Raw genomic sequence first — 27,058 nt, 5'->3', positions numbered from 1 at the left:
CTCGCAGAAAACCGAGCCTCCCTCATCCCCATATTCTGACCTGGAAAATTTCATCTCAGATACCGAGTATCTCTGAGACGGCCGGCTCTCGCAGATTGCTAAAAAGAAATGAATATTCCCAACAAAAATTAACATATTTGCCCTATCTTCGTAGCAGCGACAGGCATTTAACCTTGCCGGGCCGCCAAGAAGGCAACGGCTAACAAAAAATTAATAGTTGACTTGTTAAGTGATATATTTAAAGGGAATCCCTTTATTACAGAATTGAAAGCAGCCAGCACTCAAAACATACCATTTCGCAAGAAACTCTGTGCCTTACTTAGCCTTATTGCATCAATCTCTAGAAATACCGACTCAAACTTTGCCGCAAAAGGCAGTGCTCGTACGATTAACCCATTCTTTTTTTACTGCATTTTTCCGCAGTGCGGAAGACCGACCGTTTATAGTAGCCCAGTGGCTATGGCATGCGTTGTTGAGTTGGAGTTCGCGGCTTCAATCCCATCCCTGCACCGGCTGCATTCTGGTGGCAGCTGAGTGCAAAAACGTTCGTGTACCGTACACTGGGTGAACGTTGAAGGACTCCAGGCGGTCAAAATTAATCCCGAGTGCCTCGTAATTAGATCGTGGTTTGGGCAAGTAATAACCCATAATAAATTTTTTTTAACTGCGGAATTGTCGTAACTTAAACGGCGATACAGTACTGTCATGTTGTAGTGACTGTGAATAATCATAGACTGCCAACAAATGTGAGTTAAGAAGTGAACTCTGTATTTAACAAACGCGTTCCTAGAAAGATAAGCAGCGCTCGAAATCACAACAGTGGCGAGCACAGTATTTCGTAGTCGAATCGAAACTCACGGCCTGTCCGCCTTTTTACACATGCATCACCACACGTACTAGATTAACCGCTGGTGCTCTTCTACGTTCGGTAATGCGCAATAGTATTCGTACTGCGCGTCTAACCTGATTATTTAGTCTACTTTGATGTAAAATCGGTGAGAACATTCTAGAAATTCCTCATAGAGAGTAGGCCCTTCTTACGCCGACCAAGAACTTGACTGCGATAATCCAGAGAAAAACACCCACTGGAAACAAGTGAAACAACGTACGCGTGACAATACAATTTTCTAGGACGACAACCGAGCTCACAACGAGCGGACATTGTTTTTAAGTTAGGTAGTTACTAAAGTGCTGCTGCTCAGGATGGCACATTCCGTTCCGTGATTCACAGATGATTTCATACGCCGTATTTCAAGAGAAGTGTTACGTGAAGCTGAAGCCGAATACTATTTACAATTTATTTACAGGTATGCTTACGGAGTCCAAAATGGCGACGCTATATCAAACCGGCACACACGTCGTCTTCTTCCACCTCAGTGTAGCCACACTGCGGCGGCTGTTCCGTAGCAGAAGGAAACAAGCAGACCGAATGCCTCTGTTTTTTTATCGTAATTGAGAGCCGCTTAAAATTCATCTCGAAAGCTTCGTCTACAAGACGTATAAATACGTATAAGCCAGCTAGACACGTATAAAGACGTATAAGACGTATAAAGACGTATAAAGCGAGCTAGAGCTGAGGAAGGCGACAAGTGGATCGAAACGCTGCCTTCTCGAATCTCACGCGCAATTCGCATGACGTCATGACCTTTCACTTACGTTAACTGCATTCGTGTTTACGCTCGCATGAACGCCATAACGTGCAGCACCACTGCTGAAGAAGGGAGAAGTTACAGGGAACGTCACCGATCGACCCTCGGAGATGGCGGCACGCCAGGCCTTACAGTCACGTCGTCATCCCGGTATGCTATACGTAGAAGTTTATTTCATGTGCAATACAGAACATAAGGAGTGAGAGAAAAAGCTGTTTTTAGGCAGCTTGACGAAGCTCTCACACCCCCTGTGTATGCTTACGACTAGAGATTATTACGTTTACCATCATTGCCACACCGTTCTCAACCATCTATACACTCAGAAGGCTCTCAATTTATATTCTGTTTGCCCTAAATGACTGACTCTATTCCTGCGGTCAAAAAGATGTTTCATACCCGCTGCCCTGGCCATGAGTGGCGCTCGCTAACACTCCCCGGGACAGATCGTGTACACAAGCGCAAATGTTCAAAGCAGTGGAGGGGAGAATAGCCGTCACCATAGCTCAATTGGTAAAGTGTCGCATACGTAATGCGGATGATATCGGTTAGGCTCCCACAAGCGGCGAGTTGTTTCTTTTATCCACTTTCATTTGTACTTTACCGTATCATTTCTACATTTCAATTAAAATCACTGATAATCTCCCAAGTGCTCTCCTTTGCTACATTGTCTCTTGGCTTCATGCGGTTGACTACGTTGACTGCTGGCTATATTCCTAATATATCAAGAAATAGCGCCAGGTTTCCCACTATATAGAGCATTCTTAGCGTGCTGCTCGCTGGCTCGGTTAAGTATTAAGCAGAACGCTCCACAGATCGGCCAAGTTAACTTCAGTATCAAACTCCCAGCGTTAGAAGGATTCAACTTCCCAGTCCTTTGGCAGATTCAGTTCTGCCTCTGCACCTGCAACGGCTATTCGTGATTGCCTCTCCCCCTCCCCCCCTCCCCCATCACAGCTTGCAGCCAGCCCATGTACTTCCGCTGCCTCAACAGCTCGAACAACGATCGTGGCGAGTGGATGTTAAGTATTAAGCAGAACACTCCACAGATCGCCTAAGTTAACTTCACTATAACATGTCCCGGGTTAGAAGGATTCAACTTCCCAGTCCTTTGGCAAATTCAGTTCTGCTTCTGCACCTGCAACGGCTATTCGTGATTGCCTCTCCCCCGATCATCCGCCCTCGCAGCTTGCAGTCAGCCCATGTACTTCCGCTGCCTCAACGGCTCGGACTACGATCGTGGCGAGTGGATCTTCGTCCAGCGGGAGAGAGACTCGCCTCAGCCGGGCCGGGGCTCGTGTCGGCGCTGGCAGCCAGACAAGGTCTGCGCCCGGGACTCGCCGGCGCACTTCCGCAAGCGCCAGGACTGCGTACAGACCTGCGAGTGTACGCGAACGAAGGCCAGCGTGATTTCGCGATGCAACTGTCTATACAGCCCAAGCGATGGCAGAAGGCTGGACACGAATGGGGGCAGTTGGTTGATATTCGTGGCATATAAGACGCAGTCGAGGCCGGCTTAATGTAATGGTTCATTTCGCTCCAGTATATTCCTATTTTATCAACCGCCGTTCAAGCCGATCGACAGCGATGATAACGGGAGCGGAGCACCTCCAGGGCGCACTGCGCAAGCGTGCAAAAAGAAACAACAGTGAAATAGAATCGTTACATTACCCGAACCCAAAACTCAGCGAAAACCGAGACGGCGCATATGTAAGCTTGCTTATTTGGAATCGTGGAATTTACAGAAAGGTGATAGGTGATCAGTTCAGTTCACTTTCAGTTCACAAGTCAGTTCAGTTTCAGCAGGCACAAATACCGAAATTAAAGAAAATTTGAAAAGATAAATGTGGGCGGGGGGTGCATAACTGTATGAAGCGCCTGCAAGACATGACATTTCGTAATATAATAACGCTATCGATTGAGAGCTTACGCACAGACCGGGATTGTTTTACAAAAAGGTATCAGCAATTTCTTCCATGTTCTCGTGTCTTTATTTGTGTGAAGAAATGAACCCTGCTCAAATGTCGAAACGCAGTCACATTTCGAGCGAAGTGCTGAACATTGCGAAACAGGCGTGCCCTTTAAGAAATTGAGATGCTCGCCCAGGCGTACACCAAGGCAGGGCCCCATCTGCCCAATGTAAATGATCTTGTTCCATGTGATAAGAAAGATGACACCACATTGGCGCCTACAAATGACATAATGCTTGCTTTGCCTTATAAGGCTTCATGTTAGAGGCCGATGATATTCCAGCGTCAAGGGCTGATGTCGTCAGTGAACCGCGACTTGACGGGCACGACAAAAGTAACACTAAATCTATTTAAATTGACAATATATATTTCCAGAACTTTTTGTTCGTTTGGTGTGGAAATGTTGAGTTTATTACTGAAAAAATCGCCATAGATTGCAGTGTTCTAAATTTCGCGCGGGTTCCGCTGTGTCTTTGTTATGTCACGTATTTCAAAGCATTTTTTTTTTCGCCGTCATGAAGAATACACCGCACCGAAAGTGAGTTTCTCAAACAACGCCCCGTAGTTGGAATAACTGACGAGAGTTAACAGATATATTAAGCTTTTCGTGATATGTTACCATGATTCGTGATAATTTAGGCACACTGCGTAGGCGCGTCTGCCGCTGCAAGCTGCCGTGATTGCGTAACAAGATGGCAGCGTCCGAACTGGCCCGAACCAATAAGGACCGCACAGCTTCGATCCGAATTTGCCGTTGCTACTTGCACTACCTAGCGACAGCACAAAAACAGTGCTTAAGTCAGCAATCAATTCAACCCGTCTAAGCTGATGAGTGAGAACGACAAACTATTAGGAGTGTTTTGGCGTTATATGAATATCAGCTGTTTGGTTTGACCCTGATAGGCCTATAGAGAGACGGCGCGAAGCCGAAGGCAGCGAATTCCTTTTATTTCCAGTTGGAATCTAGTGCCACAGGATTATCGTTCGTCATGCGTTGGCGATGCGGCGCACTCTAAAATCCTCATTCTTAATTGCGCGATTGCCTTGATTCTATGCTCTGTAGCACGGCCGGTACACGATCACGACATGATAAACCACTGATATCTGGGCATGTCTATTATACCCCTGCTCAAAGGAAACGTAGCTCATGCGCAGAGGGTTCACCACGTCAGCTATCACAATAACGTATCACGCATGACGTATAACGTGCAATGTCTCACGCAAACCTAGAATTCTCTGTTGAAATTTGAAACGCAGTGTCATCTTCATTGGAGGAGCTGAGCTGCGCTTACCAACGAAAAGCTCTTTCGAAATTGCCTCCTCACTGTAGACGAATTTGAAGACTTACGGGTGCTTTACCGGCTATAACCGACACCCTTATGGATGTAAGAATGCGAGTTACAGGCTAACTTGCATCCTTAAGGACACTCAAGGGTGTAAATCAGCTTACAGTGCCCCATGCCTCATATACCCGAAGGAGGAAGAGTAGGAGGAAGTAAAGAGAGAAGGCAGAGATGTTCACGAGAAATGCGTCCGGTTGGCTACCCTACTCAGGGTGATGGGGAAGAGGGAATAGATAAGATAGAGAGAGAGTGAGGGGAGGGGAGGAAAGCCGCGGTGAGCTCGCGCACGCATGCGCAGGGCCTGAGCGAGTCAACGACGTTGACACAGGCCAGTCGGCCTCAAGAAAGACGAAAAAGCCCAAACATTCGTATTCTTCCAGTGCGCAGGGACAAGCGCTGCCTGGCACTGGTCACGGAGCGATTCCTGCGGCCCTGCTCCAGCTCGTCGCAGGACAACCCGCGCCGGTTCTGGTACTACGACCGCGTGCAGCGCGTCTGCGCCCGGTGGGCGCCCGCCATCATGTGCGCCTACAACGCCTTCCGCTCGGTCGGCCAGTGCAAGATAATCTGCCTGGTGCCGCACCACGGCGACTAACGCCCTGCGGAAACGTCAAATGACATCCTGTTGTATCTATAAGGCTATAAAACATGTCGCACAATATACGATTATTATACGTTGAAATCCCAGAGTAGTCAGCTATACGAACACGCCGTTCGCGCTGCGGTGGAAGCGGACAGTTCAACGAAGCAAATAGAGTCTCTTAACTGTTGTTTTCCTTGGCGTATACCTTCTTTGTGTTTGTGTGCGCGGACATTAAACAGTATTTCGAACAACACGCAATACCTTTCTTTGCCTGACCTAGCGTGCCTTTGTGTCACCTCGCTTACGTGTTTTTATGCGAACTAGCTGCGACCGTGCTCGAGGACGACACAGAATTGGCTTTCGAAGTTGCTTTAGTCCAGCGGTGGGCATACATAAGGATGTTGATGGGAATGACGATAGTGACGATAGCAATTATTATTATTATTATTATTATTATTTAATATTAACAGAGAGCCTGCGGAATAATAGCGTCATACATTTTCTCTTATCCGTAGTGCCTATAGACATTCCCAGAAAATTCAATTCGAAGCGGAATACGTACGAACCCCAAAAGACGAAAAGGAAGCTTTTACCTTTGTACATATAGGCAATCCGCGCACATTCAATACGCAATAGGACAAGTCCAGGTAAATGCAAAACCCTCCTGGGGCAGTTCGCCGATTTTCGTGCTTCGCCCGTGGTCCTATACATCCGCTCTGCCTACGTCGACGCAAAGATCGGCCGGCCGTGCATTGCGTCACTTGTACACCATGTACAAGATCACATGAACATGGTGTCTACCATCTTCATGTTAGTAGACATGGTGTCTACTATGTTTATTGTATTGTATTATGTTGCATATGAAGAATATGTCCAGTGTCCGAAGTGATCCGCCCCTGAGTACCTCCAACGGACGTGCGTCATCTGCTTTGGACGTGCCCTCGACTAAAGACGGTCCGCGAAATCATGCAGATGTGAAGCTAAGAACTAACCAACCTGACAATATATCAGCGGTGGCTCGTGGGCAATGCGTTTCATAAGTCGCTATTGCAGCACCTGCACAAAACTGGCCTCCATGCTTACGCATAATTTTATTCCCACATTATCCCGTGCGGCGACGCCGGAGAAAAAAAAAATTAAAGGCAATGACGCCTATCCGTGCGGACGCGAAGTGATATTCGACAGGCTGGCTACCCGTGGCGAACGCCGACTGACTTCCAACTCTAATGCACGCTTCGCTTTGAAGCGTGCGACCACACCGCGGAAGTAACGCAAAGGAAGAGCAAGAAATAAAAAGAAATCGAGACTGGGAACGTGAATTCAACAATAAAAGAACGCATATAAATCTCCTTACTTTGCGTCCTCGCCGACAAAAGGAGGCTTTCCGAACGCGAGACGGTCGATGTAATCGACACCGCTAGACGCCATCGAAGGCGCGCAGTCGACGCCATATACGTAGAGTTGGTTCTGCACCGAGCGACGCAAGAACGCGTTCCTCTCTCTATCGCTACGGCTGCATATCCTGATTTCCTAAGCACCAATTCTGCCGCACTTTAATGTCCACAGCGTAGAATGGATAACAGCAGAAAAGACCAACGCCAAACGGAGAAGGAGGAGATCGACGTTCTGCTTCAACTGTGGATTGCTTGCTCTCCTACCTCGCTTTCATTCCTGACTTTGTTCGGGTGCAAATGAATTTGCGCTTGCTTTTTTTTTTAAGGAAACGCTGGACAATTCCAATGCAATCGCGGATACGCGGCATAGTCTGTGAGGAAACAACAGCAACAAGTTGGAGGGAATTTCATATGCCGGGGTTCGACTTCTCAAACCTCTTCGTCGCTATATTCTCTTCCATTAGGCGTTGCTGACGCAAGAACAGACACGGCTATGCCATTAGCGCCGCGTATGCGTACAACACGCGACATTCCGGCGCCCTGGACAGGCGTAAAGCGAACGAGATTCGGCGGCAAACGGAGGGAAGCAAACAAAAAAGTGCATGCTACAAGGTGATAAACGTTTAGATTAACGCAGACACTTCGAGTAGTCCCTCATGTACATAGCTTTCTTCATTTCTTCATTGAGTGCTGGTTGGTTGCTTGGTTTTCTTGCCTGTTCATCGAGGGACGTGGAAGCCAGTGGCGAGGCTAAAAAAAATGCGCTCCAGAAAATCGCGTTCGCCGTCACCTCCGTTCTTCCGCCCAGCCGCGTCGCCAATATTTGTGCGTTGTGCAACGACTGGGCTTTGGGGCTTATAAGGAAGAAGAGTTTGTTGGTCCTCAAGAGTTGCTGATTTCGGAGGCATGCGCGGACTCCACGCCTTGTTTTGGGCATGGGCCTTGTTTCAGTGCTGGTTGCAACCTCGCGGTTGCTTCCCGAGAAGGTGAATCTCGCTCCATAATATGCCTTCGTCCGGACCTGAGCGGTTGTCTTGAGCAAAGGGCGAGATCTGATGTGGCGCGAGTTAATGCCTACAAGCAGGCCTTTGGGATTTTTGTTGGTTTGCTTGTTTGCTCGCTTGTTTGAATGATTGATTGATCGAAAAAATGAAGGCTAATCCTCTGTATGTTATTTTTTTTTTTACAAATAGCATTTTGTAGTTTCTTTCTTTATCTTTTTTTGCACGAGTGCATTCTCCACGGTTGGAAATAACAGTGAACAAGTTTTCTCATTTTCCATGATATGGAAGAGAAGAACGGAAACCCAGGGGCTCGATTTTCTTAATCATGACCACATGAAGCCAACAGCGAATGAAGCGAAGAAAAGCACCGGGGAAATTAGCTATATTTGAAATTAATATGTAGAAAATAAAGAAGGGGAAATGAAAGTGGACGAAAATATAACTTATCGCTGTGGGAGCCGAATCCCCAACATCCGCATTCTGCGTGCGTTGCACTACCAATTGTGCTACGGCTTCGGCTCTCGATACGCCCACTAACTTATGTATTTGTGTTTACTAAGGCTAGTCCTATAGGAGTGTTAGCCAGCGCCACTCAGAGCGATGGAGGGCGGATATGGAGCATCCTTTCTTAGCCCGATGGCGTCACGTAACACGTGATCTCAGGTGAGTAGGCACGTGACTGATAAACCCTCGCATGCTACCTATTGAGGCATCAAGGCTACCAGATTCGAGGCACTCGCTATGAATAAATTGATATGGAAGGGCGTTTTTGTTCATTCTATTGTAAACATCAACAAAATATTGGTATCTCATCAAATCCCCTGAGCAAGACAACCGGCCGCAGCCGACAAGCCGTGCACGGTTGCACAAAGCCGCGGTCGGCGCCATAGTTTCGTCAATTTGCTTGCACTCTTCGCAATCTCTCAGCCGACACACAAGCACGCCAGCAAAGCCGCGTAAGCAGCCGCTAGGCCAGGCGTAGTTTGTTCGGTTACGGTAACCCACCGGTCCCCTGTTATCTAAACTTTAGGGTTGGGGGAGACGACAAAAATAAAAGTGCCTCTTAGCGCCTCGTGTTTGCTCAGAACGTCAGGTCGCGAAGCCCGTGCCGCCATCCATTAGCCTTATCTGTAGCCGGCGCAAGACAAATACGCGTTTTGACATTCGCGTTCTTCCTTTTTGTATTGTTTTTTTTATTTTATTTTTTGCTTGGAACACTCCGTTGACTACTCGCCCATGCTTCTCAGGCCACCAATAGCCACTGAAAACGAAGCTCGTCTCCCTTCGCTGCTGCTTAGGTTTTTGTAGCCCGAGGAGGCTTGTAATTTGCATAAACGAATGCAAATGACGTGAAATGTGTTGGTTTGGTGGTTCTGTGGACGATCGCGCGCTGCGCCGGAAAATGCTCGTGAAGACGAGAAAAAAACATATTTGGGGATGCGTCCAATGCTAGTAAGTGAGGTCGTATACATAGCTGGAGTGAGGCGACCACGCATCGCTTCCACCTGCGCTTAAGGAAGCATCAAAGCAAAACATTTTTTTTTTCACTTTAGAGTAGCGTCATATTATGTTAAATACTTTATTCCCGCATTTTATAGGGATGAAATGTTATTATCAGTGGGGACAACGAAAGGCAAAGCTCTCAATTTTTAAATTCCACGCCCGCGACGTCGGCGAGACCCAACAAAGATAGTTGGGCTAGTTGGTGCAGACTCAATTGCTGTGACATAGTCACTAGCGCGAACTAAGCTGAAGGAGAAAAAGTTGGGACAAGACAGAGCGCTAGACTTCAGTTGTTGGAGTCTAGAGCGCCCTGCGCTGTCCTTTCCTGTCTTGCTTCGCTTACTCTCTCTCTCTCTCTCTCTCGCCCTCTCATCAAGAAGAAGCTCCTTGCGATGCGCAGTGCCTCATCCTCGTTCGCTGCAGTATCACCCATCGTTTATAGATCCTTTAAAGCTTTATAAACGGCGGTATCACCCGTCGTGGCCTCCGAAATCCGCGCACAGACGCGCCGCCAGTCGCGGAGTCTACTTCCCGAAGCTGATTGCCAAACGCCACCGTTGCGCGATAGCTGAGTGGTCATGCAAACTGCCGCAGGATCACGAGCTCAATCCCAATTTCTGGTAGGTGGAAAAGCGTGGTTATTGTTGTTGATGTCTCACAACATGGTCGTTATTCGCAATATGGCGGGCAAGAAAAATAGAAAGAAATGACGGTGAAGAAGAGCAGAAATGTAGGTCACTTGAAGCAACGGTTCGTTATCTTCGAATAAATAAGGAGTTTTGGTCCTGCTCTCGCTCGGGGCTTCAGCAGTAGGTTTTAGCCGCAAGGATGTGTTGTACACTGTGTGGGATTACATCTAACCTACAAAAAGGCTACCATGCTGATCACCGTTTTTTCTACAATCCCCTATTGTGTTCTTAAATTCCTTCCAGCCTGAATTGCTCAGAGGGACCTTATTTTATTTCTTTCAAATGCAATCATCTGTACATCTGGTCCTAATGTTTTCATAAATGATAATTTCCTCCGAGGTTTCTGAACGTTTTCAACTCTCTATTCGTTCCAGTAAATATCAATACCTTTAAACCACCCGACCTTGGCCCATCCACTGTTGCGAGTACGTGCCATATCTTGAATGCTCATCATCATCAGCAGCAGCAGCCCCAGAAAGTACTCGCTCACTGTCCCGTGGATCTCAGGGAGCACGAAAAAAGTACCCACTCGGCTCCACGGTAGAGTTCCAAAAGCTGGGTTACGCTGGCAGTCGAGACCGGCGCAATTGCTCTGTCATGTACAGGTGTGGACATAAATAATCGGAACACGGGAGCTGTGCCCCAGCTGCATTCATTTGCCCTCCATCAGCCTCAAAGGAAAACAAAATATTGGATTACGTACGCACGCAGGTCGGCGATCATTGAAGTTCGACCACACTCCCCTTAAGCAGCCTTGAGGCTGCCAGAAGCCATAGGGAGGCAGTTCGACCACGGCTCCCGTGCTCCAATTCATTTTGCCCGCAAAGCGCTTCTTGGTTGTTTGTTGTGAAGAACCATGAAGCATGAAGCGCAATATGATTTTCCAAACATATTGCAGCTTTCTGAAAACACTAAAGGGAGTACACACTCTTGTGGAAACCCTCTTCTCTATAGAGCATCAAGTCACACGCTTCACTGCAAAATGTAGAGCAGCTTGAGTTTGATGTGCCCCTGCTGATGACGCAAACCCACTCTGGAGGATTGGTCAAAAGTTGGATAGCACTAGAGAAAGGAAGGCATTTGCTGGTGACTGAAACTGAACGGAAACACTAGGGCCAGGCTTAAATTAGTGGGAAAGTACATGATGTACGTGCTGAGATATTAGCAAGAAAGCAGCCTCAAAAGAAGCAGAAACAGCTGAGCAAGGATCTAAGTATGGCAATTTCAAAAGAAGAACCTCCAAGAAAAAGAGTCCTGGATGCCGAAACGGTACCTTTAAAAAGCTGTCCTCACATAGGATGCTTTCCTTTTTTGCTTAAAGATGACGCAGTTTCCAGATTGTTATCATTTATTTTTCATGTGTACATCTGCTAATGATTGTCACGATGTAATAAACGTCATTGTGGCACTAATACATTCATGAAATCCTCTCGGCTCTTTGCCAGACCTCCTGAGTGGCCTTGAAGGTTACCATCATAATCATCATCGTCATCCCTGTGGACTGTCCGTTTACTAAGAAGACTATACTAGTGGAATAGTTCAGCAAGTTCCTTGAAGCATCCGACCTTCCGATAGATGCTCTTTTTCCAGATTTCCTTAGTAGACAACATGGGCAATTTCACCGCTGTGCTACCGAGCCCGTGCTCATCAACTTCCTGTATCGTCTCGAGAAAAAGGCGGCGCGTGGAAAAGAAAGAAGAAGCGCTTTGGTGCGTGAGCCGTCAGGACCCGTTCGTTCCAGGACGCAGTCCCTTCACCGACGATCCACCATGAATATGTCCTGGCGCCGTAAGTGCGACAGCCGAGTGCTCCATTAACTTCTATTTTTAGTTTTCTCGCACGTGAAAGCTTGACGAAACGCGTCACGTCACCAGTTTATCGTGGGTCAGGGGTTCCTCCATCGCAGATCCTAGGTTCCACCTTTTATGCGGGCAACGTTTCTCCGAGTCCAACAGAGTCTAACGACCATCAGAGTTTCTTAAACGTTGTCTTGTCGTCTGCTCTGGCTCATCGAAGCAAAAAACAATTATCGTCTGCGTAAAAGAAAGAACCTGTATCCTATTAATAAGGGGCGTGCGAATGCTAATTTTGAGACAATTTATTACTTATCGGATAATGCCAGAAATGAACACAATCGAATATCGAACATATTTCGAATTGTCTTCGAATGCTCGACACCTGTGCTCACATTTTTTATAAAATATTTTGAGGTCGTGGTATTCGCATTGTCATAAGGTATCCTTTTTCACATTACACGTTATAAAGTGATTTTTATTAAAACAAACAGTGCATTAGGAACAAATAATTGGTTTCGTTCTCGCAGAAAATGTCTGGTTTCCTGAGCTACGTATTGCGTGCTCCGCTAAATAACGTATCGTGTTTTATGCCTTGTACGGAAGCCGGGATGGTATTTGTCATACCTTGCTTCAAATTTGATAGTGCGGAGTTCGCCATTTGAAATATTTAAGAACTGTCGAAAAAATTCTTGGGTGTTCCTAAATTGTGGCTGTTGAATTCGAAGACTTGGTAGAGTCACTGATTTACATTTGGAAGTTACTACTTTCAAAGAACTCGAATATTGTCTTGTTTGTTTCAAAGAGCGAAGCGAATAGGCCGCTATTCGATTCGTTACTCAAAAGTTGCGAATATTCACGCACACCTTCAAACAACGGCTCTTTCAACGGCGGGACGGGTTTACCGAGAACACGGCGTTCACTGATTGTGTTCATAAACATACTCCCAAGTGTGTAAGCGCACTTAATTAGCTTGTGTGATAAGAAACTATCCAAATCGCTTGACATTGAGTCGTGACATGCAAACAATACGAGACACGTGCGTGCAAAGAGTTGTTGCAATCGCTGGCGTATCTATCTCATTGTGTAGGCTAAACTTAAACTACACCAATCACTACGTGTGCAGACAGAGCACGGAAGAGGGAACCGTGGCTTGATATAGAGTGCGCATTATGCTTTTTGGCGTCGGAGAGTACAGAGGACCGCCCCAGTCAGTTCGAATCTTCGCCGACTCTTGTATAAATAACGTGCTCCCAATAACGAGAGTTATAGCGGCCAGCGTGGCCATGCGTGGGAACACACCCGCACAGACGATCGGCTGATGTACTTCGACTTACCGGTCAGGCCGCTTCTGCCAGTAAGAAAAAAAGAAAAAAGAGAAAACTGGTAAGGTTGGATTGATTTAGGCCAGGCACGACGACTTGCTTCCGACCAATGGGAAATTGCTTCCGGGAGATAAATCACAGCTCTGCGCGATTATTTTGTATCCAGTTTCCTAGTGACTGCTGGGGCGGCAAAACCAGATGTCGCCACTAGGCAAGCCAATTACGTGGTTAAAAGATCAATTCTAATTGCGTAATTATTATGAAGAGGACTTTACGCTCATTTTAACTGCATTCTAAGACGGAAGCGTAAGCGCCGGTACAGTTTGCTTATTATAGGTTCGAATGAATGAACTGTACACTTCTATTACCTGCGCAGGGGCGCTTGACCAACTGATCTACGGAGAAGAGCGTCTTGGACATCAGACCCAGCTGTAAGCGTGACTTGACATTTCTGTGCTGCCGTGGCAAGGCTGGAGCAGAAAAAGACTTGTATAGACTTGTATGTAATCGGCCGTATGTAGCTGCTGCTGCTGAATTTAAAATTCTTTGTGACTGCTGTTAATATATATGGTGAACTTTATAGCGTCGCAGCGGTCTGCGTGGCCACACGCACGTATTCAACGAGGCTCGAGGTGGAGCTTTTCGCATTATGAGCTCGTGGCATATTCAGTGTCTTTTCTTGTGACTGACAGCATTTCAGCGAACCTATCTAAACGCAGCCACAAATGATCGCTATTTGTCCTTGTCTACACTGTACGTAAGCACACCGACAGATAGAACGCAATGTTGGAATCTACATGACGCGAAGCTTGCTTGATCAGATAGCCAGGTATCCACCGTAGCTGACGACACTAGCACAGCCTTGTCTCCTGCTGACTTTGTTTTTTGTCGCGAGGACGAATGCGATGTATGTGATGTTTGTCGGGTGAATCATGTTGGTTACTGGTGCATGCACAGAGCAGTGCGACATATATTTAAATGCATTGAAGGCTCCTATACCCCTGTGTACCACAGTTGCACAAACCCCTTATGGGAGATTGGACAAGACTGAAGAGATACCCAGTGGCATGGCCACTTGAACATACCGAGCTACCCAAGTTGTCATTTCGGGCAGATACCTATGGCTTTTGTTGCTTGCGCAAGGTTTAAGCTTACGCAAGCAACAAGCTTGCAAGCTTACGCAGCTCTAAGCTTTTCGTTAAGTAGGGTGTCCCAACTATCACATTCTCGGTTTGTAGCGCGAAGTGACACATGCGAAAACTAGAAGGCAGGACCGAGCGCTCGCCCTGTCTTCCTCTAGTCTTCGTCTGTGTTACTTCGCGCTACAAACCAATAATATGTTACCGTACCAACTCGCCCAACTGTCCATCCTTTTACCAACTATCACGCACCAAGATTTTAAGATATACGAATGTCACGTAGCTAGACGGAACCAGGGAAATGTTGTCTCCCGTCGCTTGGGGATATTCCGATTGTCTTTTGCATTCCGTCTAATTACATAATTAGTCTTAATCAGTTTATCAACTTATCAATTATTATAGTTAGATGTAAAGTGGCAATGAGAAAATTGTATAGCAGCATGAAAAACTCACTCGCCCAACTGTCCATCCTTTTACCAACTATCACGCACCAAGATTTTAAAATATACGAATGTCACGTAGCTAGACGGAACCAGAGAAATGTTGTCTGCTGTCGCTTGGGGATATTCCGATTGTCTTTTGCATTCCGTCTAATTGCATCATTAGTCTTAATTAGTTAATCAACTTATCAATTATTATAGTTAGATGAAAAGTGGCAATGAGAAAATTGTATAGCAGCATGAAAAACTCCCGATACGGCTTTCTGTTGCTCAATACGTGCTACATAAAAGTGTTTTTCCGAGCGTGAAAGAGGCCCGCGAATACACGCAAAGTGCCTAGATTGGCCACTCGCGCGGCAGTATTACGCGGGCATCTTTCATGCTCGGAAAAACACTTTTATGTAGCACGTATTGAGCAACAGAAAGCCGTATCGGGAGTTTTTCATGCTGCTCTAGAATTGTCTTATTGACACTTCTCATATAAATGATATTTGAGAAGTTGTTTAACTAATTGATTAAGGCTAATTATGTAATTAGGCAGAATAAAAAATATCATCTATCTCCAAGCAACGGCAAACATGACCTTTTTTTTCTGTCCAGCTATGTTGCATTCGCATGTTCTTAAATATTGGCGCATTTCATTTCGTTTCATTTCATTTTATTACCTTAAAGGCCCAAAAAATGGGGTGTTACATAAGGGTTGGCAAGAACAAAAATACATAGTCAAAATAACAGGAAGTATTTTACATTTTCAACGAACTTCGATGGGCACATGATGACAGCAACGTAGTTAGGAAGGCCGTTCCAATATGCAGCTGTGCGAGGAAAAAAGAATTTGAACATGACAGTTCGTAAGCGTGGACGGGCAACCTGTAGCTGACGGCTGGTGCGGTGAGATATGCGTGTAGGGGGAAGGATATAAGGTGGCGATGCGCATAGGGCTATGAAAGATATTGGCGCATGATAGTTGGGAAATCCTGTATATCAGATAACCCAGTGGTACATGTTCATGCTTGCTCGACCGAACCCGCAATGTATATCGGACATAGAGGACAAAAGGGCGTAACTTTAAGATTGTCCCATGATATGTACCAATAGCAGTGCGATAAAGTGCGCGCTTACGTAACTCATTTTGTGTTTGCATGGTCGCGACGATGGGCCCAGCCAGAATTCCTGCGCGAAGCCCGCGGTTTCCAAGAGAAGGATCGGTGATATACGATACGCGCATGAGCAGGGGGTGCGTGTGGTGGGAATGAGTAATTGTCGAACGATAAATGAAATTAGTTGAGCAAAGCCTATATTTCTGGAAACGAACAACTGGTCCTGTCTGATATATCCTGCATCACGCTTCCATGGTACATGTTATTACAAACAACAGCTGAAGGTCGTATGAACTAGGTCAGCCAAGTTTTCAAGTGACAAATAAATTCCAGGTACACCTTCTCGGAAGTTCGTTTGTTTGTTAATTTGGGTGAGTGAGTGAGTGAGTGAGTGAGTGAGTGAGTGAGTGAGTGAGTGAGTGAGTGAGTGAGTGAGTGAGTGAGTGAGTGAGTGAGTGAGTGAGTGAGTGAGTGAGTGAGTGAGTGAGTGAGTGAGTGAGTGAGTGCACTCAAATGCCAAAGAATAGATTCGTTGGCGCTTTCTTATGCTTTTTTTTTCCTCACGCATTTAACGCCACACTGTTCGCCTCCTCCTGGCGCAGGATGAGGGAGCACGTCCACCGTGTCATGGTGTTCATCTGCTGCGTGGCGTTCGCAACCGCTGGCTTTCTGGGCCTGCTCATGCTTTATCTCGTATACGTGGCAATGAACGTCGGTCAGTTTCACGATGAGATAGAGGCGCGCTGGATTATTATTATTATTGTTGTTGTTATTGTTGTTGTTATTGTTATTGTTATTGTTGTTGTTATTGTTGTTGTTATTTTTGTTGTCATTGCTGTTGTCATTGCTGTTGCTGTTATTGCTGTTGCTGTTATTGCTGTTGCTTTTGCTGTTGTTGCTTTTGCTGTTGTTGCTTTTGCTGTTGTTGCTGTTGTTGTTGGTGTTGTGTCGTCCCTTCGTTATCCCCGTCTTTAACCTAAACGCCGCGTGACTCCTCCCTTCCAGGAGAGCCAGGTCGACTTCGCCCCACGGTCGAGGAGTCCACCACGGTGACCGATTCGACCGCCTACACCAGCCACCTTCGCCATCGCTCAACCGGACTGCCAGCCGGTAAGCGCCACTTAAACGCGCCCCGCACAGGCCAAGTGGTGGTGCTGTGGCTCTTGCTGATCATGCCACGCCCCATGCCGTCACAACAAATGTTCCTTAAGAGGAAGCTTTAGCTCGGAAGCTTCAGCTCGGCATCGACTCCGATGCCACCTCTCGGGATACATTTAAAACACGGAAATGTTTCTTTAGATAACCCCCTAAACCGATTTGAGTGAAGGTGGTTGTATTTGAGTGAGTGAGAGAGAGTGAGAGAGAGAGAGAGAGTTAAATTCCTGTGCGTGTAGGAAGCAGAATTTCGATTTAGGGCCCAAAATGCTTTTCTTTTTTATTTACGAAAATTAATGCCTTGTATGCGCTAGCTCAATGCGTCTTTTTCTCCAAAGCATGCAATGTTTTTTCTTTACGACCTGATCCGCCACAGTGACTTAGCGGCTATGCCGCTGCGCTGCTAAGCACGAGGTCGCGGGGTCAAATCTCGGCCACGGCGGCTGCATTTATATGGGGGCGAAATGCAAAAACGCCCGTGTTCCGTGCAATGGGGGCACGTTAAAGAGCGTGGTCAAAATTAATCCGCAGTTTCCCACTACGGCGCGCCTCATAAACGAATCGTGGTCTTCGCACGTAAAATCTCGCAATTCAATTCTCTTTACAGCTAGTGTGAAATTCAAGCCGCTATCTAAATGTGTCTTCGTTGTTCATCTTAGCTTTGACGGCGGTTTTACTACGGATCACTTCCATGGCACCTGAAAGATCACAGCACCTGAGTAACTACCAGTAAATTTTGTAGGGCACAAACTGTTTTTCGAACTGTTGTCACTTTTTTTTTATTTTCGCCGCCATCGCGGCTGGTGTCGGTGACACTGGAGCCGAGGTCGCAAAGGTTTTCGTTCATAAGTGCTGCGCATACTATTGACAGGCTGCTTTCGCTGATAGTGCAACGTCAGGATTGTCTGGCGTCTACTATTCGATCTTCAGCTCGGGGCCAAACTCTGAACATGTAAAACGCAGAAATGCTTTTATAAGGCAACCGCTGCACCGATTTGACTGAAATATGTTTCATTTATGTTGCGTAGGGGGTAAAGGAGAGTTGGCAAGGGAGGAAAGAGGTTTGCAGTGCACTCAATCGTGACGTGGAAGATTGTGGGCGAGCTGCCACAGCCAGGGCAACGATCTGCATAACAGTGTGGGTAGAATTTATTGAGAGAGACAAGATTTGGAAAAGTTGCGGTTTGTAACTGGCGTAACTACCCAGTTCCGCGTCTACAGTAAACCATGTCGGCGTAAGAGGTTCGTCGAAGAGCGGCACGTACACATCGTCACATACTCAGTGGCCCTAGTTGGTCCGATGGTTGGTTTCCAACCTTGCAGCCTCAGCAAAGCAGCGTGATGCGCTACCCATTCGGCAAATGGCTACTCAGGGACCCAAGTAGGCGGGAAAACGGTTAGATACAGACATACATAGATAGCCCCAGGAAAAAGCGTGAAGTACCCATAGAATGCCAACGCATTAAAAATAACACTGTTGAATATCTTTGTTTCAGAACAGGGCTTTAAAAATTATATCTAAAAGAACTGAGAGTTGCTTAATTTCATAAATAATAGATTTCACTGCAGAGCTCAAAAGCGACAAGGTTAGCAACGAAAGCGCATTCTTTGCAGCAAAATGGAGCAGTACTATGACTTTGATGAATGCCCGCATGTCTTATTCCCGAACTGGCTTATGCGCGGTGAAGCCGAAACTGTGTTTGTAGGTATCCGTATGGACGACCCCAGCTTGTCATCGGTAGAAGCGGTGCAAATTCAGATAACTGCCTCGTTCGTCCTTTGTAGGGATGTGGTTAATACCTAGTCCCGGGGCATTTTTCGTGGCCGTATGCACCAGCTAGCTCTAATACGTGTACGCCGTCGGTGGTGGCACTGTGGCTAATTTCTCCGCCATCTCGGCTATCCATTGGAGGGCATGTTCACCGCTGAAGTTCGCTTCGTGTCTCTTGCATAGTGCCCGTATTCTCAAACGATGCTCGACTCGAAGCTTTTCCGTCACTCCACTGAGTTGAGCACATCTCCTCCCCTTGGCCGTTGATGGCGCTATACTTATTGATAATCACCGTGTATGACCACGATATGTTGCGCAATCCAACCTCTGATATGCTATACCAATGCGCCCAGTCATCAACCTTGGCAAGTTTCACGAAGTTCAGTGTCCATTTCTGTCGAGGGGTAGCGCTGCCATCAACTTGTCCGAGTCGAGGTGAAGTGTGGAGTGGATGAACGTTCTAGAATATGGTGCGTAAGTACCAGAGCATACCGCGCAACTGGGAATAAAACTCATGACATTAATAGTTTGGTGACGGGCGCACTAAGCAGGGCATTACGGCGCAGCTTTGGAACAAGGCAATTTGTACAAAGCACACAGGCGGCGGTATTTTTCGCATGCAGTGTTTTGGAGGCCCCTGCAGGCAACGTTGTAGGATACGAAGACGACGTTGTGCGCAACACCAAGAAGCATAGTAGTTTCTGAGAAGATAGCACATTCAACACGGCGAATCCGTAGAGATGGCATGACTGAGTTGAACCGAAATAGTAGCTTCGGTCTAAATAAATACAATGGTTTGGGTTAAGTCGCTCGCAGCTCAATCTTCCAGCTCCACGACTGAATTCGCAAAGCCGCTGAACCGGTCACCGATGCCGGAGAAGGATGTCGGAATGCGCTGACTGTCATTTTACGTGGCGATTGAGGTACGATGCAGGCGTGAACGCTACCAACCACGAGACATTTTGGTGTGGCGATGTGCAGGTCGCGCTTGACATTCTTAACATCGGTCACCGCGAGTCACTCATTGATCCCCGTTCCGGGGCCGCTATTGTGATTGCAAAGTTCCGTCACATTAACAAATTCTGCAATGGCAGCACTTTGAACCAATAAAAGAGGCCAGCCGTCTGGACCAATCAGGGCTTACAAGATGGCGAGTATGACAGCATGGCGGCACTTGATGCCCGGTTTAGCACCCCTCCCCCCCCCTCCTGCTCCCTCTCCCGGTCGGCTGTGCGAACGCACCTTCATTGCGTTTCAAGCCCTATCAGTCGCTGATGCCTGCTTATTTTCTTTCTTTTTCTGTTTTTGTCTTCGCTAAGAGTGCCGAAAGCAGCCAGTGTTCCACAAGTGCCTGGTCAACGAAACGTTCCCTGCGGCTGATCGTTTTGACCAGTGGCGCGGCGTGGACGGGAACGCGTCGGGTCGGCCCTGGTACTTTCTGCACGGCTCCTGCCTCGAGTGGACACCCGAGGCGTTCTGTCTGGAAAAATCACGTGCCCACTTCGCCGAGAAAAAAACGTGCGCGCGACACTGCGAACGAGGTAGTACCTCATCTTCTTCGGAAATCTTTAAATGGACTCTATAGTGGAATATTAGGTTAACCTGCAGCATGCGTTAAGGAGAGAGAATTTATTTACAGGAGAGGCAAAGAGGTCGACCTCAGCCAGTGGGCGCTAGTCTGCTCTAGTATAGTGTCCTCTATGAACTTTAAGAGATTACTAGACGGAACGCTGGGGCTTCTCTCTATAGCAGAAGCCTCAATCAAGTACTTCTGTTCAGCCAACGTGCAAATGGTGTGCCGTGCATAGATTTTCTTAAACCTTCGTTTTTCTGCCTTCAAACTGCTTTCTTGTTTTGAAATTGGCTTATTTTCAGCGAGGTATCACTTTGTAAGTGTAACAATTTGCAGTGGTTGCTCATGCGCGCAGCGTCTAAGCGCCATGACTGTCTTTAGAAAACCACGATCACCTGAAGATTTAGAAGGTCAAAGCGCAACAAATAGTGCCTCAAGGAAGTCTGGAACGGCAAAGCACGAAGATGAAACAGAACCATTCACTAACCACAATTCTTAAGGTAGTTGAACAATTGCAGCACCGTAGCGCCCTGCAGTAATTTTGTGTAGGAGAGACTAGTGGTTTCCACGTGACATCGCACGCGCACTAATGACGGCTCCATCAGAGTAACGGAAACCGGATCTCGAAGGCCATGTATTTTCGCGCTGCAGTCGCTGTGTGCGACGTGCTGGCCGCCATCCTTTAACACTCACTCCTACCAAGGTATATGATGCATTACGCGCAAAGACCAAAGGCTGGTAGCGACGTCGTCCGGGACTTCCCCCACCTGTTCTCCATCAAGGAGGCTGATTTCTACAGTGCTCTGGTATAGTTATTTGCGGTAAATTTAGCTGGTAAATTCAGCTAATTAGTAGCTGTGTAATTAGCGATGATGGCGCATCTTTCCTCTTCCTTTTGCTTTTTGTGTGTGTGTCATCTGAGTTAGTTTCTTTATTATATTTTGCTTATTTCATATTTAGTTTCTCTGCTCTGTATTCCGCTTTATCTTTTTATATAATTTCTAATCCAAGGGTCCCGGTGCAGTCTCTGACTTTGGGACCCTTGTCTGTATACCATTTTTTGTAACCAATTATTATGAACGAATAATAAACTGAAACTGAAACTACGTTGTATTCTAAAAGAAAGGATTCAACCTAGCAAAGTTCAAGAACATTTTCTGCACTTAAGCTGCTTAAGCAGGAGAAAATACTTTCAAATCCATGAATCGGTGATGAAAATCTGCGCTGAGGTCTAGAAATGTAATTAAAAAAGGAAGTAATGCCAGGTTCATTTTTGTTCGCTAGTAGTAAAGCTTTTTTTTCCCTAATGATTGGAAGCAGGGTATTTTTTCAGAAATTTAATTTAAACACATAAGCTGCTTTTGTGTTGCTCTTTAGTGTTCCTTTAATCGCATGAGCCTCCTAGAATGCTTACGTCTGTCGATTTAACCATATATAACTATATCCATTCATATGGCTATCATCTGCCTATCTCGCACTCATGCACGTACCTCTCATTGCCATAAAGTTTCTCACAACAATTGCTGTACGTAGAACAAGGATTTGTCTAGGTGTTGTCCTTCTAGGTTCCAAACGAGTTCTGTGACGTCGTCAATTTCTCACTTTCGACAAAATATTACGTTATAAGTGGCTCAATCTTAAATGATTTTGCACGTGTTCTAGATAACGCGTTGTCCTCAGCGCTTAGAAAAGTACCGATTGCTTTGAAATTTAGAGCGATGAAGCTTGATCACTAAAACCACAGGGGCTTCTTAACGAGGCACTAGTTCGAGGACTAGACAAGTGCATGTACTACCCATGTGTTTCCGCTATGGCTGAACATTTTCCTCGGATGACTTTAGCAAGAAACTTTATATAGTCATCACGCATTCGCAGGCACACCGCAACACCGGTGCACGCATCACCTTCCGGCCCCCTTGCGGAGCAACTGCTCTTCGAGCGACGAGGGCGCCCCCCAGTGGTGGTTCTACGACCCGCGCTCTTGCCGATGCCGCAAGTGGAGAAACGTGTGCGTGCGGCCGGCCTACACCTCGTACAGGGCCTGCGCCAAGCGGTGCCGCCGGCGTCGCAAAGTCCACGCCTGACGCCCAGCGCCCGTTTTTTCCTTTTTCTGTCTTTATCGATTTCCCTTCTCTCTTTTTCTTTATCGCTTATTCAGCATATTTATCCGCACAATCTGCACGCCTCCGCCTCTGAACTTCCTCCTATACACGCGCCACAACCATGCGACGTGGTAATCTCGAGGCACTTAACTAAGCATATGACAATGCTAAACGTTGTCAGCGCGTGTCGATCTTTAGTTTGCATGAGCGCTAATCAAAGAGCATGGTCTTCACCACGGGATGCCCATTTCAAAGCTGCCGCCGCCGAGATTCCGTCCTCGCACAGAAAATAGGCCGAAACAAAAGGCAACAAAAGCGAACCAGGGCGATGTTGCCCCAGAATCGGACGACCGGAGGTTATAAAACAAGTATTGCGCATTAGCAGTGACAACAGTAATTGTGACGATAGTTATTTCGGTACATCCGTAGGGAAGCAGCCGTAGTTATAGTTCTTCACTCACCGAAGTGTCTGATAGGTGTTAGTAGCGGACATAGGAATGTAACGTTGCCATGAAACCATAATAAAATATGCAGATCACCCACACCGTGGGAATTGGACACGAAGAACCTTCGATGTAGATGCTCTGTGTTGACGTTCAGTGATGGGGTTATGCGATCTTATAGTAATATCCGATAATATGCAACATTATGTAGCTGCCATGTTTACGCCACGTAGATGCTATATGGTGATGTCACGAATAGGATGTCACTGTTTGTGTTGAACATACGCAGAGGAATGAAACCAGATTTATTTATTGAACGAAATGAAGAATCTCTATTTACGTTTGGGCATAACAACACCCCCTACGGCTCCACCTAGCGGTGCACGCAGGAATGTCAAGTATGGTGCTAGTTGCTGAGCAATAGAAACTTCACGCTCGACGTTCAACGCGTCTACACCTTTTGCAAAAACAGTACGAATGGAACCTTCTAACCTTCTAAACGAGACGTTGGCGACTGTCTCTAGGGGTCGTAAATTGAGCTACATGAACAACATTCGTAACTTATACTATATAAAGCAACATAAACCAACGCCCCTCTGCTAGTACGCTAAAGTGCTTCCTCGTGAATCTCCTCCGCTGATGTCATAGCTGCTGCTCGTGTTGGATCTCTACGTGAAACAGCTCTGTATGATGATGAAAAACTATCACTCTTTAAAGGGAAGACACTTCTCTAGTTAACTGCCAATAGAAATCTACTACACACACGGCTCCTGCTATATGTGCATAAAAAAATTTCTCTCCGTCTTAATTTTATTTGCCCCCTGTATATGCCCACCTGCTGTGATCCCCTATGGATTGGCAGCATGTTCAAATAAATAAATAAATAAATAAATAAATAAATAAATAAATAAATAAATAAATAATCAGTGACCCTGTCGCTCGGTTGGCTAGCGCTCGCTCTGCGACTTCAAGGCTCTGGAGTAGCTGCGTGATCTTAAAAGCCATATCCGGAGTGGTCATTACCCAGTAATATTTTTTGCCATATTGTGCTCCCACAGAGGCATCTTGGGCTATTACCCTGAGCTTTTACCGTCGACATGAGTGACTGCTGTATGCAAAACGAGAACAAGGTGAAAGAAGGAGCCAACGTTTCGACAAGTGGACTTGTCTTCTTCAAGGCGACGTATTTTTTCAAGGCGACGTAAGCATACGACGCCTTGAAGAAGACAAGTCCACTTGTCGAAACGCTGGCTACTTCTTTCACCTTGTTCTCGTTTTGCTCATCGTCTTGAATTTCTATCTCCCGCATTCCCCGTGTTTTCCCTACTGTATGCAAAGGCATATATGACACATTTATCCTCCCCATAATCACCAGAGCAGTGACGATGGGGCCAGAAGTGCGTGACATATAGCGTCGACCCTCATCGTCGCTGACATGGGAGGCTTGACGGGTTCGAATCCGGACGGCGGGCGCGTCGTACCGCCCGAAAGTAATGGAAACCCTCTGCCGATGGAGTCGGTGTGAGTACCCGCGCTGTCTGAAGCGGTTTCATGTGGATGATGGACCGGGGTCGGTGGATCGGTCCCGTGACGGCCCGATGGCTGCTCGCTCGAATGCCAGCCACTGGAGCCGGAAACCGTCCGACGGGTGTTTCAAGCGCGCATTCACCGGTCGGACCCAACCGGGACCGTTGCACCCCTGCCTGGTTGACCGTCGCGTCGGCGCTCGCTTGCCCGGGCGCTGTGCGGCGAGACTTGCGGGGGGCGAGTCCCCAGACCACTCCTGCGCTCTCAACGGCAATTTGAGAGTGCAAACGTACAGGTGCCCGCAACGCGCGCCACGTTCTGTTAGAGAACCGGTAAGAAACTGTGGCCGCGGGCCAACTTTTTCGCTAACGGCCACGTTAATTTTCTTGCTTCGTCACTATAAAGTGGGTGGTAATAGTTATTTCCCCGTCACGACTTCTGGACAAATTATTCGAGAACCTGAAGAATTTAGTGGTCCGAGGTCGAACGGGTAGCGCATCGGGCTGCTGTGTTGAGGGAACAGGGCTCCAATAGAAGTTACTTGCCGCTCTTCAACGAACATCTTTCGCGCAGACATGGATCACTGCAAGAAGCGGGAATGGGTTCGAAGAAACTACTTGGCGCTGACTTGGAGCGCTGGGTGTGTGCTGTACGGTCCATACTGGTCTTCAGTGAACCTCTTTGATCCTAACTTGAGTCACTGGGTACCTGTATATAGGTGTGGACCGCTCTTCAACGAACGCCTTTGACGACAACTAGTGTAACTAGGTATGTGCCACTGGGAATGTGCCATTCTATACAACGACGAAAAGGATCCCTTAAACGTCTCCCATGCTGAGCGGAAGCGAACCCAAGTCACAAAGGTTCCTCAGGGACAGTGTGACGCCTTTACATACAACGATCTGTGGGAGCACAATATGGCTAAAAATATTGTTACGCGGTCTTGACGACTTCGGATATGGCTTTTAACATCACGCAGACATTCTGGAGTATTGAAGTCGTCGAGCGAGCGCTAGCCAACAAAGCGACAGGCGCACTGTCATTTATTTATTTTAACATACTGCCAATCCCCAGTGGATCATTATTCGAATGCCATTTGAATGCTGCTAAGACCAAAGTCGTGAATTTCACACGCAAAACAGCAAGCATTTCTTTTTTCTTATTTTATATATTCTGTAGCATTGTGTAAAATGCATGAGGTCAATGATCTCGGTGGACCTTTTGATGCAACTTTATACTTTTCAACTCGCACGAAACGCATTGCAATGCGGTGGTGCAATGCAACGCGTTGCAATGCGGTGGTGCAATGGTGTGTTGCGACACCACGTACCTGAGCACGTGAGGGTTGGACCCTCCCGCGTGTAGCCGTGCGTGGCATTAGCCGTGTCTGTGGAATGGGGGATCCTGGGGGTTGAGCCGATGCCGGGTGTTCGGACCTTTGAGGCCCCCCTGCGGAGGCAACACACCTCTTTGGCCTCTGTTTCACGTAGACGGCACCCCCAGACAGACCCACCTGGAGGAAATCGGCAGTCGCCCTTTTCTGTCCTCCTCTCTAATCTTCGTCTTTCTCTCTCGCCTTTTCATCTTTCCTGTCTTCTTTTCACTTCTTATTACTTCTGGATTTCCTGGAGGCAAGGGTTAAATATTGACACGTGCACTTGTCTTTATCGGGCGACACGTTTCACCGCCTAACAAATGTTATCGCACAACGCAGGACGCGCTTGCATGTGTGGGAAGTTTCTGGAATGTTATCGTTGGTTCCACCCACTGTCTGTGACCGAAACTTGTGTAATCTGATTGCATGTGTGCACGACGCGAATAATGTAGAACTTTGTGGAAGGCGCGCGGGTCCCAGCGATTAGTCTGGAACATTGGACGATTGATGTATAAAAGCCGAAGCGCTTGACCCGTTGATCAAATTTTCGACGATCGCCAACTGTGTTCACCGCTCTCGTTGTGCTTTAAGTGTAGCCTGTTTTGTGGGCACAGGTTCACCCAATAAAAGCTAGTTTTGCCTTTCACAGTATTGCTACTGTGTTCTTTGACGTCACGACCACGGGACAATATATCCAGCCTTGTGTATACATATATTCACCTTGCGCCTTGTTTTATATGTACGCTTTTCTTCCCAGGATTGTTTTTTTTATTTATTGTTTTTAACGCGACAGCGTTAAGGGCCCCGCGCCGCAGAAAATTCGGCGCCGGCGCCCTGCATCCGGTGTCCAGCCGAATTTCGAATCATGCATACCTAACCACGCAGGCGCTCCCTGTGGCGCAAGGAAATTAGTGAGCTAATTGAATCACTCAAGGCAAAGTACGTAGAAACATCGTAAAGTACGACTTACAACAACCTACAGACATGATAGCGTCGGATTGTAATTTGAATATACGAGAAAACATAATTATGTTACACGAACACTTAAAAAAATCTTTTCCAGCGTTTCTACCATTCATAGAGCGGCCACGGCCTCCCAGGTTTGCGCGCGCAAATCTCAAAGGCCATAAAGCGGCCAGCCCATTTCCTAGCAACATCTCCAGATGGCGCTCGCCTCGCCGCG

The 27,058-nt window shown here is 46.9% G+C and overlaps 1 protein-coding gene and 1 long non-coding RNA gene across 2 annotated transcripts; both read left to right on the top strand.

Annotated features, from left to right (window-relative positions):
* The first annotated feature begins 1,709 nt into the window (after window positions 1–1,709).
* Window positions 1,710–5,728, top strand: LOC126533264 (uncharacterized). The gene is made up of 3 exons (XM_050180530.2): window positions 1,710–1,799; window positions 2,835–3,032; window positions 5,340–5,728. The coding sequence occupies exons 1-3, from the start codon at window positions 1,760–1,762 to the stop codon at window positions 5,552–5,554; spliced, it is 453 nt and encodes a 150-aa protein (XP_050036487.2). The 5' UTR covers window positions 1,710–1,759; the 3' UTR covers window positions 5,555–5,728.
* A 10,838-nt stretch (window positions 5,729–16,566) lies between these two features.
* LOC129385252 (uncharacterized) lies at window positions 16,567–20,391 on the top strand. The gene is made up of 3 exons (XR_011895574.1): window positions 16,567–16,644; window positions 16,935–17,039; window positions 20,175–20,391. It is a non-coding gene; the product is annotated as an uncharacterized lncRNA (long non-coding RNA).
* The last annotated feature ends 6,667 nt before the right edge of the window (window positions 20,392–27,058 follow it).

This window comes from Dermacentor andersoni, chromosome 7 (assembly GCF_023375885.2).
Source record: "Dermacentor andersoni chromosome 7, qqDerAnde1_hic_scaffold, whole genome shotgun sequence".
Lineage (NCBI taxonomy): Eukaryota > Metazoa > Arthropoda > Arachnida > Ixodida > Ixodidae > Dermacentor > Dermacentor andersoni.
Note: the sequence above shows the minus strand (reverse complement) of the source record. Positions and strands in the feature narration are given on the sequence as shown.

What these genes read in the sequence shown, in the direction of transcription:
- LOC126533264 (XM_050180530.2), top strand. Translation starts at nt 1,760, where the DNA reads ATGGCGGCACGCCAGGCCTTACAGTCACGTCGTCATCCCG. An exon ending in ACAGTCACGTCGTCATCCCG is followed by an intron (nt 1,800 to 2,834) that starts GTATGCTATACG and finishes CCGCCCTCGCAG; the next exon opens with CTTGCAGTCAGCCCATGTAC. An exon ending in CTGCGTACAGACCTGCGAGT is followed by an intron (nt 3,033 to 5,339) that starts GTACGCGAACGA and finishes GTATTCTTCCAG; the next exon opens with TGCGCAGGGACAAGCGCTGC.